The sequence below is a fragment of the Dermacentor silvarum genome, chromosome 9 (assembly GCF_013339745.2).
Source record: "Dermacentor silvarum isolate Dsil-2018 chromosome 9, BIME_Dsil_1.4, whole genome shotgun sequence".
Lineage (NCBI taxonomy): Eukaryota > Metazoa > Arthropoda > Arachnida > Ixodida > Ixodidae > Dermacentor > Dermacentor silvarum.
The window spans coordinates 95,145,604-95,161,070 of NC_051162.1; the positions used below are offsets into that span (position 1 = coordinate 95,145,604).

The following is a 15,467-nucleotide window of genomic DNA, read 5'->3' on the forward strand; positions in this document are numbered from 1 at the left end:
CACACAATGTTGTTCCACTATCCTCATACCTATCATTCCATCGTCATCATATAGTCATCTTCCCACTGTCCTCATACCCCCTTCGTCATTCCGTTGTCGGCATACAATCGTGCCACTATGCCCATTCCTGTAATTCCATCGTCGACATACAGTCTCATGCCACTGTCCTCATTCCTGTCGTTCCATCATCGGAATACAGTCGTCGTCGTGCCACTGCCCTCATGCCTGTCAATCCGTCATTATACAGTCGTCGTGCCACTTTCCCCACACCTTGTCATTCCATCGCCGTGCCACTGTCCTCATACCTCCTTCGTCATTCCGTCGTCGGCATGCAATTGTCGTGCCACTGTCATCATTCCTGTCATTTCATCGTCACCATATAGTCCTGCCACTGTCCTCGTACCTCCTTCGTCATTCCGTTGTCGACATACAATCGTCGTGCCACTGTCCTCATACCTTCGTCATTCCGTCATCGGCATACAATTGTCGTGCCACTGTCCTCATTCCTGTCATTCCACCGTCACCATATAGTGCCTCTGTCCTCATACCTCCTTCGTCATTCCGTCGTCGTCGTGCCACTGTGCCCATTCCTGTCATTCCATCGTCACCATACAGCCGTCGTGCCACTTTGCTCATACCTCCGTCATTCCATCGTCGTGCCACTGTCCTCATACCTCCTTTGTCATTCTGTCGTCGGCATATCATGCCACTGTCCTCATACCTCTGTCATTCCGTCTGCATACAGTCGTCATGCCGGCATGGTTGACTGGTGAGTGAGTCATAGCAACGTGGGCCAATCCCGGAGACAGTGTATGTCAAATTCAGCTGAAGCAACGTAAATTTCAGGATGACCGCTACAGATTCTAAATAATATCTTTAGCAGTACGGTTTGTCGCTACATTGCTTGACAGTCGTGAGATGGTTTCTACCGGAATATTTACACCATAGTTTCAGGATGTTAAACAAAGCACATAGAATAGGCATAAAGAGTTTTATAATTAAATCTATAGAGTTGCCCGTAATGTTAATTAGGTGTGCATGTCATTGATTCAATGCAGCATAACCAGATTAAGGACAGTAGCTTTTTCAGGTAACCTATGCTAAGGCACACACACAGAAGTTTGACACCAATGACAATCCTCAACGATAACTAGATATTTGGCTACAATTTACTGCCTCGAAACATACAACCCCTTCCATTTGTGTTATGAAGGAAGCCTTAAGTACAGCCATGGTACGATGCGCCTGAGTTTGCGCTGCAGTAGTAGACCTTAAGTCAGAGATTATTTTTCATGCAATGGTGAAGGTTGGCCTGCAGTTGTAAATGCAACACAAAGTATGTCGTACATAATGCACGAAGCCTAACGCTGTACGGCCCTCGAAACAATCGATTATATGACATTGATGAGGAGACCAGACTGCTCAGCAGTATTTGAGTAATGATGGGATGGCTAGTCTACACCAATGGTAGAGTAAGGGTACTCTGTCTACACCAATGCGGTGTGAACTACTCATAGCACCGCAGGCTCACAGTGCTTTGTGGCTAAAGATATGAAGCCAATGTTCACCGAGCCTCGACGACATCAGTAACGCGTACGAAGTCAAGGTTGTGCGAGATCATGACACCAAGATGGTGACGTGGTCGGCGACGGTCAATTCGGACTCGGTGATTGTAAAATTAATCAAGTCGATTAATGATTATAAAATAAAAGTTACCTTGCATATGTCTCAATGAAATAAAAAGCAACATCTATGCGCGATTTCTTTTTACTGGTGTTTTGTGGTTGAACAAGCCGCCACAAGATGTTGATACCAGCGCTGCTTCTTCTGCTGTTCATGACCACTTGACCTTCGTTCCACAAGGACCTATATCTACGTCTACCTCCGTTCACGAGAATAATGGGGTTTTGCGAGGTTATGAGGGCGTTTCCGCGTATCATATGCGTGTGTTCTAGTAAAGCCGATTCTGATCTGTGTGAGGACGATGCAGGTGTGGAACCTGGACGAGCAGGGCGCCGAGGTGAGCCCGGGCAAGATCGAGGTGAATGCGAATGACCTGGTGCTGTACCAACGCGGCCGACCACCTGTGCGGTGGCCCCTGCGCGGTCTGCGCCGCTACGGCTTCGATGCGCACCTCTTCTCCTTCGAGAGTGGCCGCCGATGTCCCACGGGATCGGGCATCTACGCCTTCAAGTGCCATCGCGCGGAGGCGCTCTTCAACGCCCTGCAGGTATAACATCACTCCTTCTTTATAGCCAGTAATAATGCTTGTAAAGCGAACCTTTATTTGCACACCCTCCACCCCAATGGCCCTCAGCCCTGGCTTCCTGTCTGTCAGTTTCGTGCCTAGCAAAGTAAGGACGATCATGGAGACTGAGTATCCCGGAAACTTATCCCGGAAACGGCATGCAGTCAGCCCTCACTATAACGAAGCCGCATACGACACGAAAATGCCTTTGTGTGTTTAATATTTGTTATGAGTAGGTATTCGTTATACGCTGACATTGACGAGAAACATTCTAGATTTACTTCATTATATCCGGGTATGTTATATCGTGATTCGGCTGTAACTCAAATTGGGCCGATCCCTAAGACTTGTGTAATCAAAAGTAGTTGGCCAGGTAGGCCGATTCTTACACGAGTGCATGACGTATGTGTCCTGTTTTAATGCAGTTTGTAATGCGAGGTAATCCTGCAGGCAGTTCAATCCTGATAATGCTATCGCATCAGCGTCGCCCAGGTGTAGCATGTGGTCCTAGCCTCTTTGTTTCATCCTCCGGGTGTGGCTTCGCTGTCTCATTGAGTAGACGTAATGGGTACCTTCCACAAAGTTGTGGCACGTAGAGGGAAAGCATGAGCATTCACAGGACAGGGGACATCAGCTTTGTGGGAGGTATCAGCGGTCGCGCCCGCAGAGACTTTTTCTCTCTCGTTTTCCTTTCCATCACCGCCCTCGGTATCCCGTTATTTTTTGCTATGTTCCAGGCTTCGGTTCTATGGGGGGGGCCAGTAAGCTTCAGTCTTTTTGGTACATTTTCTCGCAGGAGTGCATACAGAACTCGGGCGCCGCATCCGCCATGACAACGACCATCAGCAGTTCGGCGTCGGCCCCCGACCAGCAGCAGCCGGTGCCACCTTCCAGCGTGGTCCCGCTGACAAGCCAGAGGAACGACATCATCTTTCCGCCACCAGTCAGCAATGGCCCCACTGTCGACTCGTCGGGCTACCTCGAACCCATCTCTCTGGGTCCGCTACGTCCTCCCACGACGACGCAGTCAAACGCAGTCGCCATTACGATGCCCGCCGCGATGGCGCAGAACCTGCCTCAACACGTTCAGCATTCCTACGTCAACTCGTGCGCCCAGTGTGGGCAGCCACACCCGCCGCCCTGCGTTGACATCAACACTAATTACGCCAAGTTGGATGACCTACTCAGACAGGAGGCAGTCGTCAAGCAGAGAGACAGCAACCACTTTTATGTCAACGTGAACCCCATGCCCTTGGGTCAGCAGCAGCAGCACCAACAGCCGCCACCGTCGCAGACACACTCGTATGCGAACCTAAGCTGTCCGGCGTCTCCCGAGCGCGCTGTGCCGTCATCATCAGCAGCGTCATCATCAACAGCAGCAGCAGCTGGCCTCGTCAATAACGGCGGGTCGGCAGACGAAGTTAACTACGTGGTGCTTGACCTGGACCACCAGAGCGACTCGAGCACGAGTGCTGTGTCACCCATGGTGACAGCAGCGCCTGCAGTGGGCACAACGGCGGTGGCGCCAGTTGGCGCCATTGCAGCAGGGGCCGCGACCACTACGCCGGGCTCGCAGCCAACGTCACCCATACGCGCGCCCGAGGGCTACGCAACTATAGACTTTGACCGGACGGCCGCACTATCCAACTCGGCCAACCCAAGCGCACACCACCACGACGACAGCGTGCGCAAGACTCGCCACAACAGCAACGCAGTGCCCGTGCTGTGCTGAACGTTGGGGATGTCTCGAGGTAAGCGCGCGTATAGGTGAGCACTGTGGCCCAGCTGATACATGCATTCTCCAACCCTGCTAACCAGAAGCTGACTACCACAACGACAGCTCGTGCAAGACGAGCTACTACAGCGATGTTCGTCAGTGGTCTGCCAAGCGACAAGGGATCTTTTAGGGTATGGGTGCATCTGTGTGGGTGTGACAATAACCTTCCCTGATGATAATGTGATGAGAGAACACCCCAAGTTGCTGCTCTGCAAGTGACGAGGCCACAGCGGATGTCAAGTTTGGCCTCAGTGTGGAGTTCTGGAAGTTTGAGGCAACGAGTGCACTTATGCGCTCTCCTCCTGGAATGCCTACTGCTGTCCAGGCCTCCTGGCAACTGATCACAACTGGCCTGCCAGATTTGTGCTGTGAGCTATGCAGTGCTCCCAAGACATAGCACTGAGCTCTTGCTTTAAAGGAGGCACAAATGGTGTCTGGGTGACACCACTTGAGTGTTTGGTGCATGTGCATGCTCTGTGTGAATGGTGTTCATGGGCTATTTGTGCATGCTCTGGTGATGGCCGAGAAAAGCTGCCTCAGTGCTGGCATTCAAATTATTGACTAGCTGGTCGTGGAAACGATACTTGCCAGGTTATATGCTCTGCTCAGTTTCTGCTTTGTTCAAAGAGTAATAGGTATTGAAACACGTTTTCAACCACCTACCATATCTGCAAAATTCTAACAAGCTCCTGATTTTTATAGCAAGAACAAGTGCAGCAAGCTTCCTATTTTTGGAGTCAGAAAAGAAAGGAAACATGCGAAATTTAACATCACAGGATCAAAATTTAGCCACTATGATCAGCATGTAAATTAAGTCTTCTTTTGAACGAGCCTTCATAATGAAAGTGAGAAATCGCTGGTGATCCTTTGAGCATTGCCAGCCAGGAAAACAAAGCACGAAGATTCAAGCATAGTAACCTACACGGGAACTTGTTCCATCGCCATCTTGTGATTGCAATCGTGTTGGCTCTGACAGTGAGCTGTGACCAATGCCGCAAACGCAGCGTAGTTATATAGGTCCGATTGTAACGTGCAGGCAATTCGTCAACACATTTTCTGGGAAAGAAAGTGCGCCTTTGAATAATTGGGTGAATACAGTACACTTGGTTTCGTGTACAATTGCTGTGTGCAAAGCCATGCATTAAGATGCTAGTGACATCTGAAAAAAAACTTGCAATGCATACAAACAACCTTTTCTTGTTTCTCTATCTTTTTAGGTAAGTTTTATTTGTTCTAGTCACTTAATACCTTAGCTACCATAATAACTTAGTACAATAATTAAAGCGCACACAACGACTGAAAACAAGAGTACAAGAATGGTAAACTAAGTGACACGCTCTAATGTACTGTCTCTGTCAGAGTTAAGGAAGTTTTCAGGTGCCTATCACCAGAAGAGTTGCCAAGCATGATTTTTCTGCCCATGTGGCATGGGCAGAAAAGAGTTCTTGTTTGTGGTCACGGTTTGCAGAGGTCTGTAGACTTTTTATCGCAGATGGTACACCTTTGTCACGAGAGCTACCAGCTCTGAAGGCATCACATCTTATCTACAGCCAAAACACGAAACTTCAGATTCTTAGTTGCCGGGTTTAATTCATTAGGGAATACAGATTGCGTTTTACCAGCAGACACGCATTTTTTTGTGCCAGATTGTAGCAATGGATGGCAACTTTCCTCTGGTCTGTCACGATTGGTGTAGTACAGAGGCCAGTGCATTTAACTGGTAGCAGAAAAAATATTGGTTGCCTGCTTTGCGACCTGTAAATGCGAAGTTAGCCATATGCCATGCATGTGTCCTCATAATGCTGTTCCATACAGCAAATAGTCATGTCAGAGCATCTATATTGGCTGCAAACATGGCATTGGCTTTCTGCAGCCAGTGGTGGTTAGAATAACTGAAAAGGCAGAAACTTCCACATTGGCATGGTGTATTAACCATATATGGCTTTTCTCGCGCTTGTCTCGCGCTACACTACTGTTTCTCTTAAGAGAGATGACGTCCTGTGTATATGAGGCATGCTTTGTGCAAGACTATGTATGTAAGTACCATATAAGCCTAGAGGTAAAATACAGAGGAGGACTTATGAGCTTTCCGAGTTTGATAGAATGTTTTGCAGTCTTTGCAGATTAACATAGCTGCAAGAATCCTTTCTCATCAACTTTTCTTGGCAGGTTGATGCAAAGTTCTCATTGATGTTGACGCTAACCTTAAGTTAGACCTGAAGAGCATGACTGAGTTGGGCTTGCATGGCTTGCGGTTGTATTGCTGTATGATCTCATGCTAGGCAGTAACTGTCACTGCTTCTGGCTGTTCTACAAGTCTGTTTTGCGAAGTAGTTAGGGCTCTGAATGAGGTCACTTTTATTTATTGACATAGAAACATTTACAGCAGCTAACCTCGAGTTTGTTTCACTTGGGCATTTTTATTCTACGCATGTTTTACACATTTTTACATGCCTGGACAGAGAACCGTTTCATCAGTGTGCTGACATAAGCCAACGCATTATTATCCTTGACCGTAAATCTTTTTTTTTTTTTTGCACATCAGAAGTGTTTGTGGAAGGAATCGTCATTAGCAGTAATCGAAACGGTCTAACTGAGCAGTTTCACTTGCAGAAAATCGATGCTTCCTGCACTTCTTCAGAAACATGCTTCAACGGCAGTGCAAAACCCAAGTGCTAGCTCAAATGTTATCTTCACTCACAAATGAGCCTGCATCCAATACCTGCCATTTTCTTTTTGTTGGCTTCGTGACTGCACATGTAGCAGGGTATTCTTGCAGGGTAATGTTGCGTCATACAATGACCAGGCCCAACTGCCAAACTTGGCCGTATGCCAGCTGGAGTCACGTTTTAAGTATTTAAGTATTCCAGCTACTGACCAAAGATGACGAGGTGCTAATGTTGGAACCTGAGCCAGTTGCATTTCACGGGCATTTCTCTCACATCACCACCAAAGAAAAGGCACCGTGTGTTATTGACGTGTTAGCACTTGTTTTAGCCAAAGCTTGTTTATGTTTCATTTGTTTGTCAATTTAAGCATATATTTTGCAAAGATCTCATGAAGTGTTCCTCATTTTTTGCATGTTTTTTTTTTTCTTCTTTTAATATGCATGTTAATGTGTGTAGCAACAAGTATGCGACTTTGAATGATGGAGCATTATATAATTTATCAGCTTGTATGCAGTGGGCTCCAGTGACCTGTGGTCATTTGATACGTGGCTCTATCTGCAGCCATTTTTACTTTTTCCAATACATGTTTACGTGGAAGGAGTTTCTTCAAGGTTAATCATGCTTGTACTTGCTGGTATTTACAAGGTGGTTGAGTCACTGGTCCTGATTGAGGTCTCAACTAGGTAAACTTGTAAGCCCTGAAAGGCTGCTTTATTGACACAAAATAACATTTTTTTTTAATTTTCACTTAAATTCAGGCACATGTACCGTCCAGTGTTCATCCACGAAAACGAATGTGACACACATTTCAAAACTAAGCATTACAAACAGATGCTTTCAAAATAAATCGCAGTATTTACATTTCCTATTGATGTAAACACACAGCTGTGTATTTTGCATTTCTTGTATAATGAACCGTTCAAGGAAACATGAAGCTATGAGCATTTTTTACAGGCAGCTTCTGTTAAAAACGTCCTTTTCTCTCTTTGACAGGTGTAACTTTTTAAACTATGCTCAGCCATGCCGGCTGTCCATTGCAGTGTTAAACCTAATTTTGTTTCTACTGAAACCGTATACTACCACACCACACTTGCAATGCAATTGCCTTTTGTTGTCAGTAATAAGCATGTGGAAGTATGCTACAAAGTTGGTCTTCGCCACAATTGCTCTTCACAGCAGTGTGTTGTGCTAATTTTTAGCCTCTACAGACACTGCATCTAAGCCTAATTTTCTTTGTACAGAAGTCGTACTACCACCCCATCAAAACAGTTGCTATTGCCAGTAGTGAGCATGTGGTAGGTATGGTTTCTGTACAGACAACCAAAATTAAGGCTCAGCCACACAGCTGCCATTTGCCCAACGTTGTTAGTCTCATGTCTGTCCAAAACCTGTGGCTAAGCCTAATTTTGTTATTGTCTACTAAAAGTACTGCGACATGCTTATTCACAAACAGCAATGGCTTTGCAGCTTCTGTTCCACCTTCTCAGCTAATTTTATATGCAATGTTATCACTGTTGCAGATTTTTAAAGCTTTGAAGCTATTAATCTAACGCCACATGGATTCACCAAAGTAATCGAGTTAAACCTGCGTTGTGCTTCAAAGTTTACTACGTATCATTGTTAAAAATGCATAGTTAAATCTGGAGCTACGTTTAATGGGCAAACAACGGATATGCCTCAGTCGAAAGAATGTCCACATATGCTTCCTGTAAGCAATATTTTATGCTTGTCCTGTTGCCTTTATTATGCCAAGCACAATGTGCATGTAAATGTATGCTGCGGCATGTCAAGCGGCCAAGTGAGGTTTGCAGAAACGTAAGAAACTGTTAACTGTTATATTAACTTCAAAGTTCCTTCACAATGTGCTATGCGAGCTGACGTGAAAGCTTGATTCACATTAATAGTCGGTCACACATTAATAATTCACATGACACATTAATAGTCGGTCCATCTAATCAGAAGAGAACGTTGGTTCAGGGCCAACTCAGAGTGTGTCATTTAAATGTATGTGAAAGGTAGAAATGTTCTTGTACTACTGAAATGATTTGAATATGTTGTATTAAAAAAAAAAAGAAGGGAAGTACAGAGATTACTGGGAGCTAATTTGTTCTAGGTCGTTACTTAAAATAATTTTTTTTTTCAATATTTCCAGCTGCAATTGTCAGCGAGTAAATTGGAACATGGCAATCTATTCTGGTATTGCCATCAGGCAGAAATTTTAAGAGGGCACTTTTGACTTATTCAGCAACTGTGGCTTTTCTGGTTAAGCAGTTATAAAAGGTTTGTTAAGGTTAAAGTTCTGTAATCGGCTGCCTAGTCCTAGCTCGTGCCAGATACCAAAGACCACAAATGCGAGTGTTTGAGGCATTTTCAGATGGTGTGTCGTTCAGGTGCTAACTTCGGGTGCTCTTGTGTATCCATTCCCTGTTACTTTACGTACATTTACAGTCGTGAGCAAAAGTCTGGAGACCACAGGTGCTACAAAATTACTATTCTGTTCGCTGCCTAGGCATGAAGGCTCAAATCGAGTAGTGTAGCCCAATGTGCACCTGTTCAACCAATGTAATGCATTGCAGTAATTCCACATTGCTTGGCTGTGCTAGAATAAACTTTTTGCTGATGACATAGTCTCCAAGCTTTTGCTCTCAGCTGTACCTTTGGTGGTGCTAGTTGCCAGAAAAAAAAAATACATGGCAGATCTTGAGAATGTGTTTAAACTACGTCGTACAGATGTTAAACCCACCAACGGTTGATTCAAAGTACATGTTTACTTCAAGTGTTGCGTATACACGAATGTCGGTAATGCAAGTTGTGTTTGAGGCCTGTTGAAGTTTTCTGCACACTGTACAGAGGCACCAGGGCATTAAGTGTAAATCTCAAATATCTCTGGCAGCAATTTTTCGTGTGTCCGTTGATCGCCAACTGCCTTTGCCGGGTTGCAACAGCGTGTAGTGTTACTGTGTGTAGGCGACAAACTTCTGGCTCTGTTGCAAACTCGCAAAAGGACAGAACTGTACAGAGTGTGAGCTTTTATGTAACTGTGATTGTGCGTGTTTGTTGTATGATATATGGGTGTTGCTCTCGCTGTAGCTAAGCATTTCTTCTGTATCCGTATGACAGGAAAAATGTTGACGAGTACCTTAACATTGTGCCTCTGAAAGAAAGCGGACAAACGGAATCAAGTTGCTAAAAAAGTAACTTCCCATGAAGTTGGTGTCAAATACTGCCCGAGTCTCTAGTGTGACCTTCTGCCAAGTTGTTTGCTCAAAACAAAAAAAAAAAATTGTATACATGTTAGCGGCATTTTACTGTAGAATTCTTTTCATTCCTACCGGCAACATTCTGGCAACTCCTAACAGGCATTCAAATGTCACATACTTTATTTTAGAATGCAGAGATATGGCATTACCTTTAGCCGGAACACATAGCCATCTGTGCACACAATATGGCATGCACATAATAGAAGCAATGCTGCTAACCCATTTTTTTTTTATCAGTTAAGGTATGCGAGATGTGTTCTTGGCTAGCAAGAAGTCTCGCAAGGAATGCATTCATTCTCACATTTATACAAGCTCTAATTGCAACGTGTTCATTGTGGTTCTTGTACTATCTGGCTGCCTGTGCCGATTTTCGAAAAATTTGCTCCACATCTCTCACAATTGCGGTTTAAGACATCTCCATACAGTGTGCTTGTTAAACTTTGCATTTGAACTTGTTAGTTCAAATAATGCTAGCAACCTAAGAGGTTTCAAAATGGAGGCAGCTATTTAAATCATGCGCCGAGTGACCGCACATTTCCATTTCAGCGCCTCCTAGCACTTGGCAGTTGGTCAGCACACACTGGGCATTTTGTTTGAGCCGCAATCATTATTGTATCAAGTGTCCGCTGCAGAAAAAAAAGGAAATGCCAAAGATAGAGTAAATACGTACCTGTTAACATGTCCGCTGATTCCTGAGAAGACGACTACTATTTATGGAGAAAAGGTGAAATAAAAAAGCTTCATATCGTTCTACCCACTGCGTTGTGCTTGGTTGCAGTGCTACTATGCACGGCTTGAACGGCCGAGCAGCTTTTTCTGCATGCCGAACTGTATTGATCCTTGCACAGGAAGCTCAACGCGTCACAATAGGGGTGTGCGAATATCCGAAAATGTTGAATCAAAAATTACATTTTTAAAATGTTCGTATTCAATTCTAAAACTAGGTACTTGAAAATTTTTCAATATTCGGTTGGATACGATTAAGCGAAGCAAATTGAATATATTGCTGGCTGTGCAGAAGCAAACATGGTTCTTAGCATTTGCTTCTATCTAATATAAGAATATGCGTAATATTGTGCTGAATTTTGTAATAGTTACATGCTGCTGGCAAAATTTTTCCTGTAAAGCGTGCGTCTAAGCTTTGCAGAAAAGGCAGCCTCTCAGTAGCAAGGGGCATGGGAGTTCGGATACGAGGGTGCACTTAGAGCGCAACGAAAGGAGATAAATGCGACTGTGCAAAAAAAAAAAAAAAAAAAATCGAACTGCAATGAGGACGTTCTTTCCGGGAGTATAGGTTCAATAGGCTGATCCTTAGCAGCGTTGCCCGTCCACGTGACCTCACTATGCAAGTATGCCAGCTCCCCACAGCATGCCTAAGTCACACCTGCATGCAGCATATCGCATGCCTGTTGCAACATTTCAGGCTAGAGCGATGGCCAATTCACTACCGCAGTACGCGCCCAAGCAAAACCTGGGCACTTGTAGTACAGATCTCACAGGCAAGGGTGTTCGTGATGGGCATCATCACAATGCCTGCGCACGTTTTGACATGCTATTCTAAATGAGTGGGGATGCATTACGCACGATTACTGGAGTTATATAAGCGAAGCATTTTTTTCCCTTCTTCCTGTAGTATAATGTATGCCCCGCATTACATTATTGGTGGCTACACTATATTCTTGCAAATGCAGTACCTCTACAGCAGCGAGTCGGCCAGACGTCCCACATCGAAGGAAAACGGAAGCGGCTTGCCGCACAAGCTGTGCTGCAGAAGTGCTGCTTGCATGGGGCACAAAACACGGGAAAAAGAAATGGAAATCTTCTTGCAGTTCTTTCCTAAGCAATAGTCATAGCAAACAGCACAACACCACTTCGTTTTGGTTGGGTGTCAGCGCAAGTTTTGCCTTGCTCATTTGTTACTTATGCAGTGCCACCCCCAATCCTGAGCTTATTGCTTCACAGCAAATGCAATGGGCGACTGCTGGCGCAGGGTCCAATGGCTCTGAGCCTATGAGCATTTGATTATGCATAAAAAAAGCACAGGATGATGAGAACAGATAGCTGATGGAAATTAATCATTTTCCAAGTTAACATGAGTCAAATACATCATATTTTAGTATAATGGCTTACTTGTCTATTTTTCTTTTTTTTTACTGTTGACAATGTAATTGCAATGTTAGGTCACACAAAATTAGGTCAACACAAGAAGGGGATCTGTTAGTTTGCACACAACACAAAGAATTTGCACAGGCAGGCGATAATAGAAGCTTTGCACAGCGCAAGACAAATAGACACGCAGAAAATATATGCAGGCGGATCCTGCATCTATACCAGTGAGTCACAAAGATGATCTGGTAAAATCTCAAATCCCCTAATTAGTAATCACCAAAGCGCAATGAACCATGGCAGGTCAAGCATGTGGCCATGGCAACTGGTGGAACTGTTCTCAATGTATGCCCATGAAGAAATTGCACAGCATCTACATAAGTTATTTTTCTTTAATTACAGGAGACACAATTACACGGCACTATTTGCCAGAAAAGAAATATACGTATTATAAGTTACTTTACAAGCTCAGGTCGCCTTCCGCCTCTTAACCTTGCCAAACTGTACAGACTTCTTGCGCTTCAGGGCTTCCTTCTTCCTCAACTGCAGCTTCATCTTCTTGCGGGCTCCTGCCTCGGGGTTCCTGACCATCTGCAGGCAAGTAAATCAGGCAATCTTACTTGGCCGCTCCACTATCAACCACCACACAGTCACAATATCACAGAATGAGAGATATATACCAAGTTTAATGAGAAGATTGATATGTTAGCCTGGCTGACAGCTTGGCATGCTACTCGAGATGGTGAGTGAGAGATGAGACGATGCACACTGTGACCACACTGATACGCACGTGCACGTTTAACACGTTCACTGTGATGTGGATCACAGGTGGGTCACTATGGTAATTCACCCTGTGGGGTTGCGCAGGGCTTTTCTGCAGTGCGCAAGTGACGTCTTAGCTAGATATCAATGGAGAGGAAAAAATTCCATTTGCTTCCGATTTGAAGAGCCATGGCGCCATACCTCTGCACCTCGAGGAAGTAGCAAAAGAATACAACTCCCTGACGAACCGCCGGTACGTCATCACGCACAGGGATCGGGATTTCAAGAAATGTCGCAGCGAACAGTCGTATGACCTGTGGCTTGTGCGGAAGCTCGACTGTCTCGCATCCCTTGACGTTTCTGTATTCCCACGACTCTTGTGTCCCCTGGTGTTCGGGTTCCCCACGTGACATACACACGATGGCCTGAGCTGGTGCTGTTATAGCAGCTATGACGGAAGACGGTGCAAGTGTTTGTAGATATCCGATAATCCAGATGTGAGAGGCATTCGCTTCCTCCTCTTTGCCAGATGGACATGGGCACGCATGGACCTGTGGGTGTGCTGTGTAGGACTGTCCCAGACAAGGCTTCCCACATGGCTTGAGCGTGGCACCAGCATGGGCGAACATGCCTACACGATCCTTATGGCAATAGCACATGCCGCTTCCAAATTGCAAATGCACTTTGGCTAGTGAGACTGCACCTGCGAATGGCCTAGGCCTCGGGGGCTGAGAATGGGCTAACATTATTCGCTTGGTATCCCCTCGCAAGGTTTTTCTCAGCGTAGCTCGTCGGAGAACTTGTACATCGGCTAGCCAACGTACAAGAGAAGCAATAAAGTGCCTTTTTTTTTATGAGTTTGCACTATGGTGTTGTCGCTTCCTTCATTGCCAACAGCCGTTTGAGGCCCCACAAGCTCTTATCAAATTTAAAAGCACATTTGCACCAAGCGCATAAAATATCCCGTAGCATGAGGCATGAGTTACGGTGCAAGTGCAGCGTGGACCTTCACAGAGTGACGACTATTGGATGTAGTCACATACAGCTTGAACAAAAGGTATGAAACATGACAAACAAAACACATTCAATTCTCGACTTAAAAAAATCAAATCACACTTTCAATAAAAATATGCAGGTGGTCATACGTAAAAAAAAAAAAAAAAATTGGTTCCCAACAGGTTCACCCTGGTTTCCCTCCCACCCCTCGCATGCAATGACTTGTCCAATGCTCACCTCCAGGGCCTTCTCCCGCTTTCGATTCAACTTCTTGCCGGCCAGCTTTCCCTGCAGTGCCACCAGGGCGGCGCCGAATGCCTCCACGCCCGCCGCCTTCTTTATGACAGCCGTTGCTTCGTTTGCCATCTGTTTCATCTCCTCATCTGATTGTCACGGGTAACAAGAACAAATGACATGTATATGTAGTTCGCACAGACAACCCACGCATTTACATTCAGAAAGAAATGCATCACTAAAAAAAGCTCATATGGTGGTAATCTTAGCGATAATTTGGGTTGGCGTAGTGAACACTATGATGAAGCATATGACCAATGCAATTAGCAAATGGCCCATACAAGTCGGTGGTTCTAGGAAGTGCCGACTCCAATATTCAAATGACCTACAACACCCTGGGCATCAAGCGACTAAGAAACTTTCCGTCATCTGTTTTTTTGATTGACAATGGAATTTGACAAAGGTAACAGGCAACCATCGTGATGGGCAGACGCCCCCGAATGCGTTTCTAGTAGTGTATCATCACTCCGTGAAAAAATCAGACGACGGAGAGCAGGGGGATATGCACATTGTTGGAATGGCTACACCCTCTCAACAACTTTCTTGAGACCGTTGCACGTTCGCACAACGAGCTCAACCAGGAGAGTGCTCTGCAATGCGATATTAAATTTAGTACCTTAGAAACCCTGCTGCACTGACTGTTTGCGCGAGCACTAGGCTTCAGATAAATGGTGCACCTGGTCAATCAAAGGCTAGACAAGAGTGGTGAATGTTATGAGCGCAGAAGACATCCAGGCATACTGACTCTGGCTTGGCGACTGGTCCTCGAGCTCTCGACAGATGGGCGTCAGAATGACCTGCAGATGCGAGTGCAGCTCTGGCCGAGTCAGGTCCAGGCTGATGGCAGCCAGGATACTTGAACACATGGGAGCGCTGCATCGCGACAACAGAAGTGCACAATTCAGGAAGGTTCAGAAAGACTTCAGAAGAAACCAAAATGAGTGCATTCATGATTTAGTGTGTTTTGCACTGTACAACGATGAATCATAAATGCCAGAATTGACAAAATAAAAGCAGAGAGAAGAAAAAAAAAGACAAAAAGAAAAATGTAGCAGTTTCGTCCGAAAGGCGAAGCATCCATTGCGACAGCATATTAGTAGACAGCCATAATCAGCAAGGACAGTAGTTTTATTGGCTGGTAAACTTGCAAACACCCGCTTACTAAATTAACAAGCACTGTGTCAGCGTGCACAGGCAAACATGCACACATCACACTTGATGAATGCAGATACTTGCTGTCAAAACTGCTGGCGTGACGAAGTGCAGTAGCAGCAGCGTGCGAAGTGACCTTCGTGCTGTAAATCGCGTCAATGCAAACCGAGCAGTGAGAACACAGCACACGTAAAGCTACGAGC

The 15,467-nt window shown here is 45.3% G+C and overlaps 2 protein-coding genes across 4 annotated transcripts in view; one reads left to right on the forward strand and one right to left on the reverse strand.

Annotated features, from left to right (window-relative positions):
• The window catches only part of LOC119463380 (fibroblast growth factor receptor substrate 2), a 34,181-nt gene extending 23,474 nt beyond the window's left edge, over positions 1–10,707 (forward strand). For 2 of the 3 annotated variants that reach the window (XM_049656079.1, XM_049656080.1), the window contains 2 exons: positions 1,991–2,230; positions 3,045–10,707. In XM_049656079.1, coding sequence (XP_049512036.1) covers positions 1,991–2,230; positions 3,045–3,980 — 1,176 coding nt within the window. In that variant the 3' untranslated portion in view covers positions 3,981–10,707. The remainder of the gene's footprint in view (positions 1–1,990; positions 2,231–3,044) is intronic. The other variant, XM_049656081.1, reaches the window with a different exon arrangement.
• A 1,707-nt stretch (positions 10,708–12,414) lies between these two features.
• The window catches only part of LOC119463381 (small subunit processome component 20 homolog), an 83,462-nt gene continuing 80,409 nt past the window's right edge, over positions 12,415–15,467 (reverse strand). The window contains exons 60-62 of the mRNA XM_049655362.1: positions 14,858–14,985; positions 14,056–14,201; positions 12,415–12,651 (exon numbers count right to left, since the gene is read on the reverse strand). Coding sequence (XP_049511319.1) covers positions 12,529–12,651; positions 14,056–14,201; positions 14,858–14,985 — 397 coding nt within the window. The 3' untranslated portion in view covers positions 12,415–12,528. The remainder of the gene's footprint in view (positions 12,652–14,055; positions 14,202–14,857; positions 14,986–15,467) is intronic.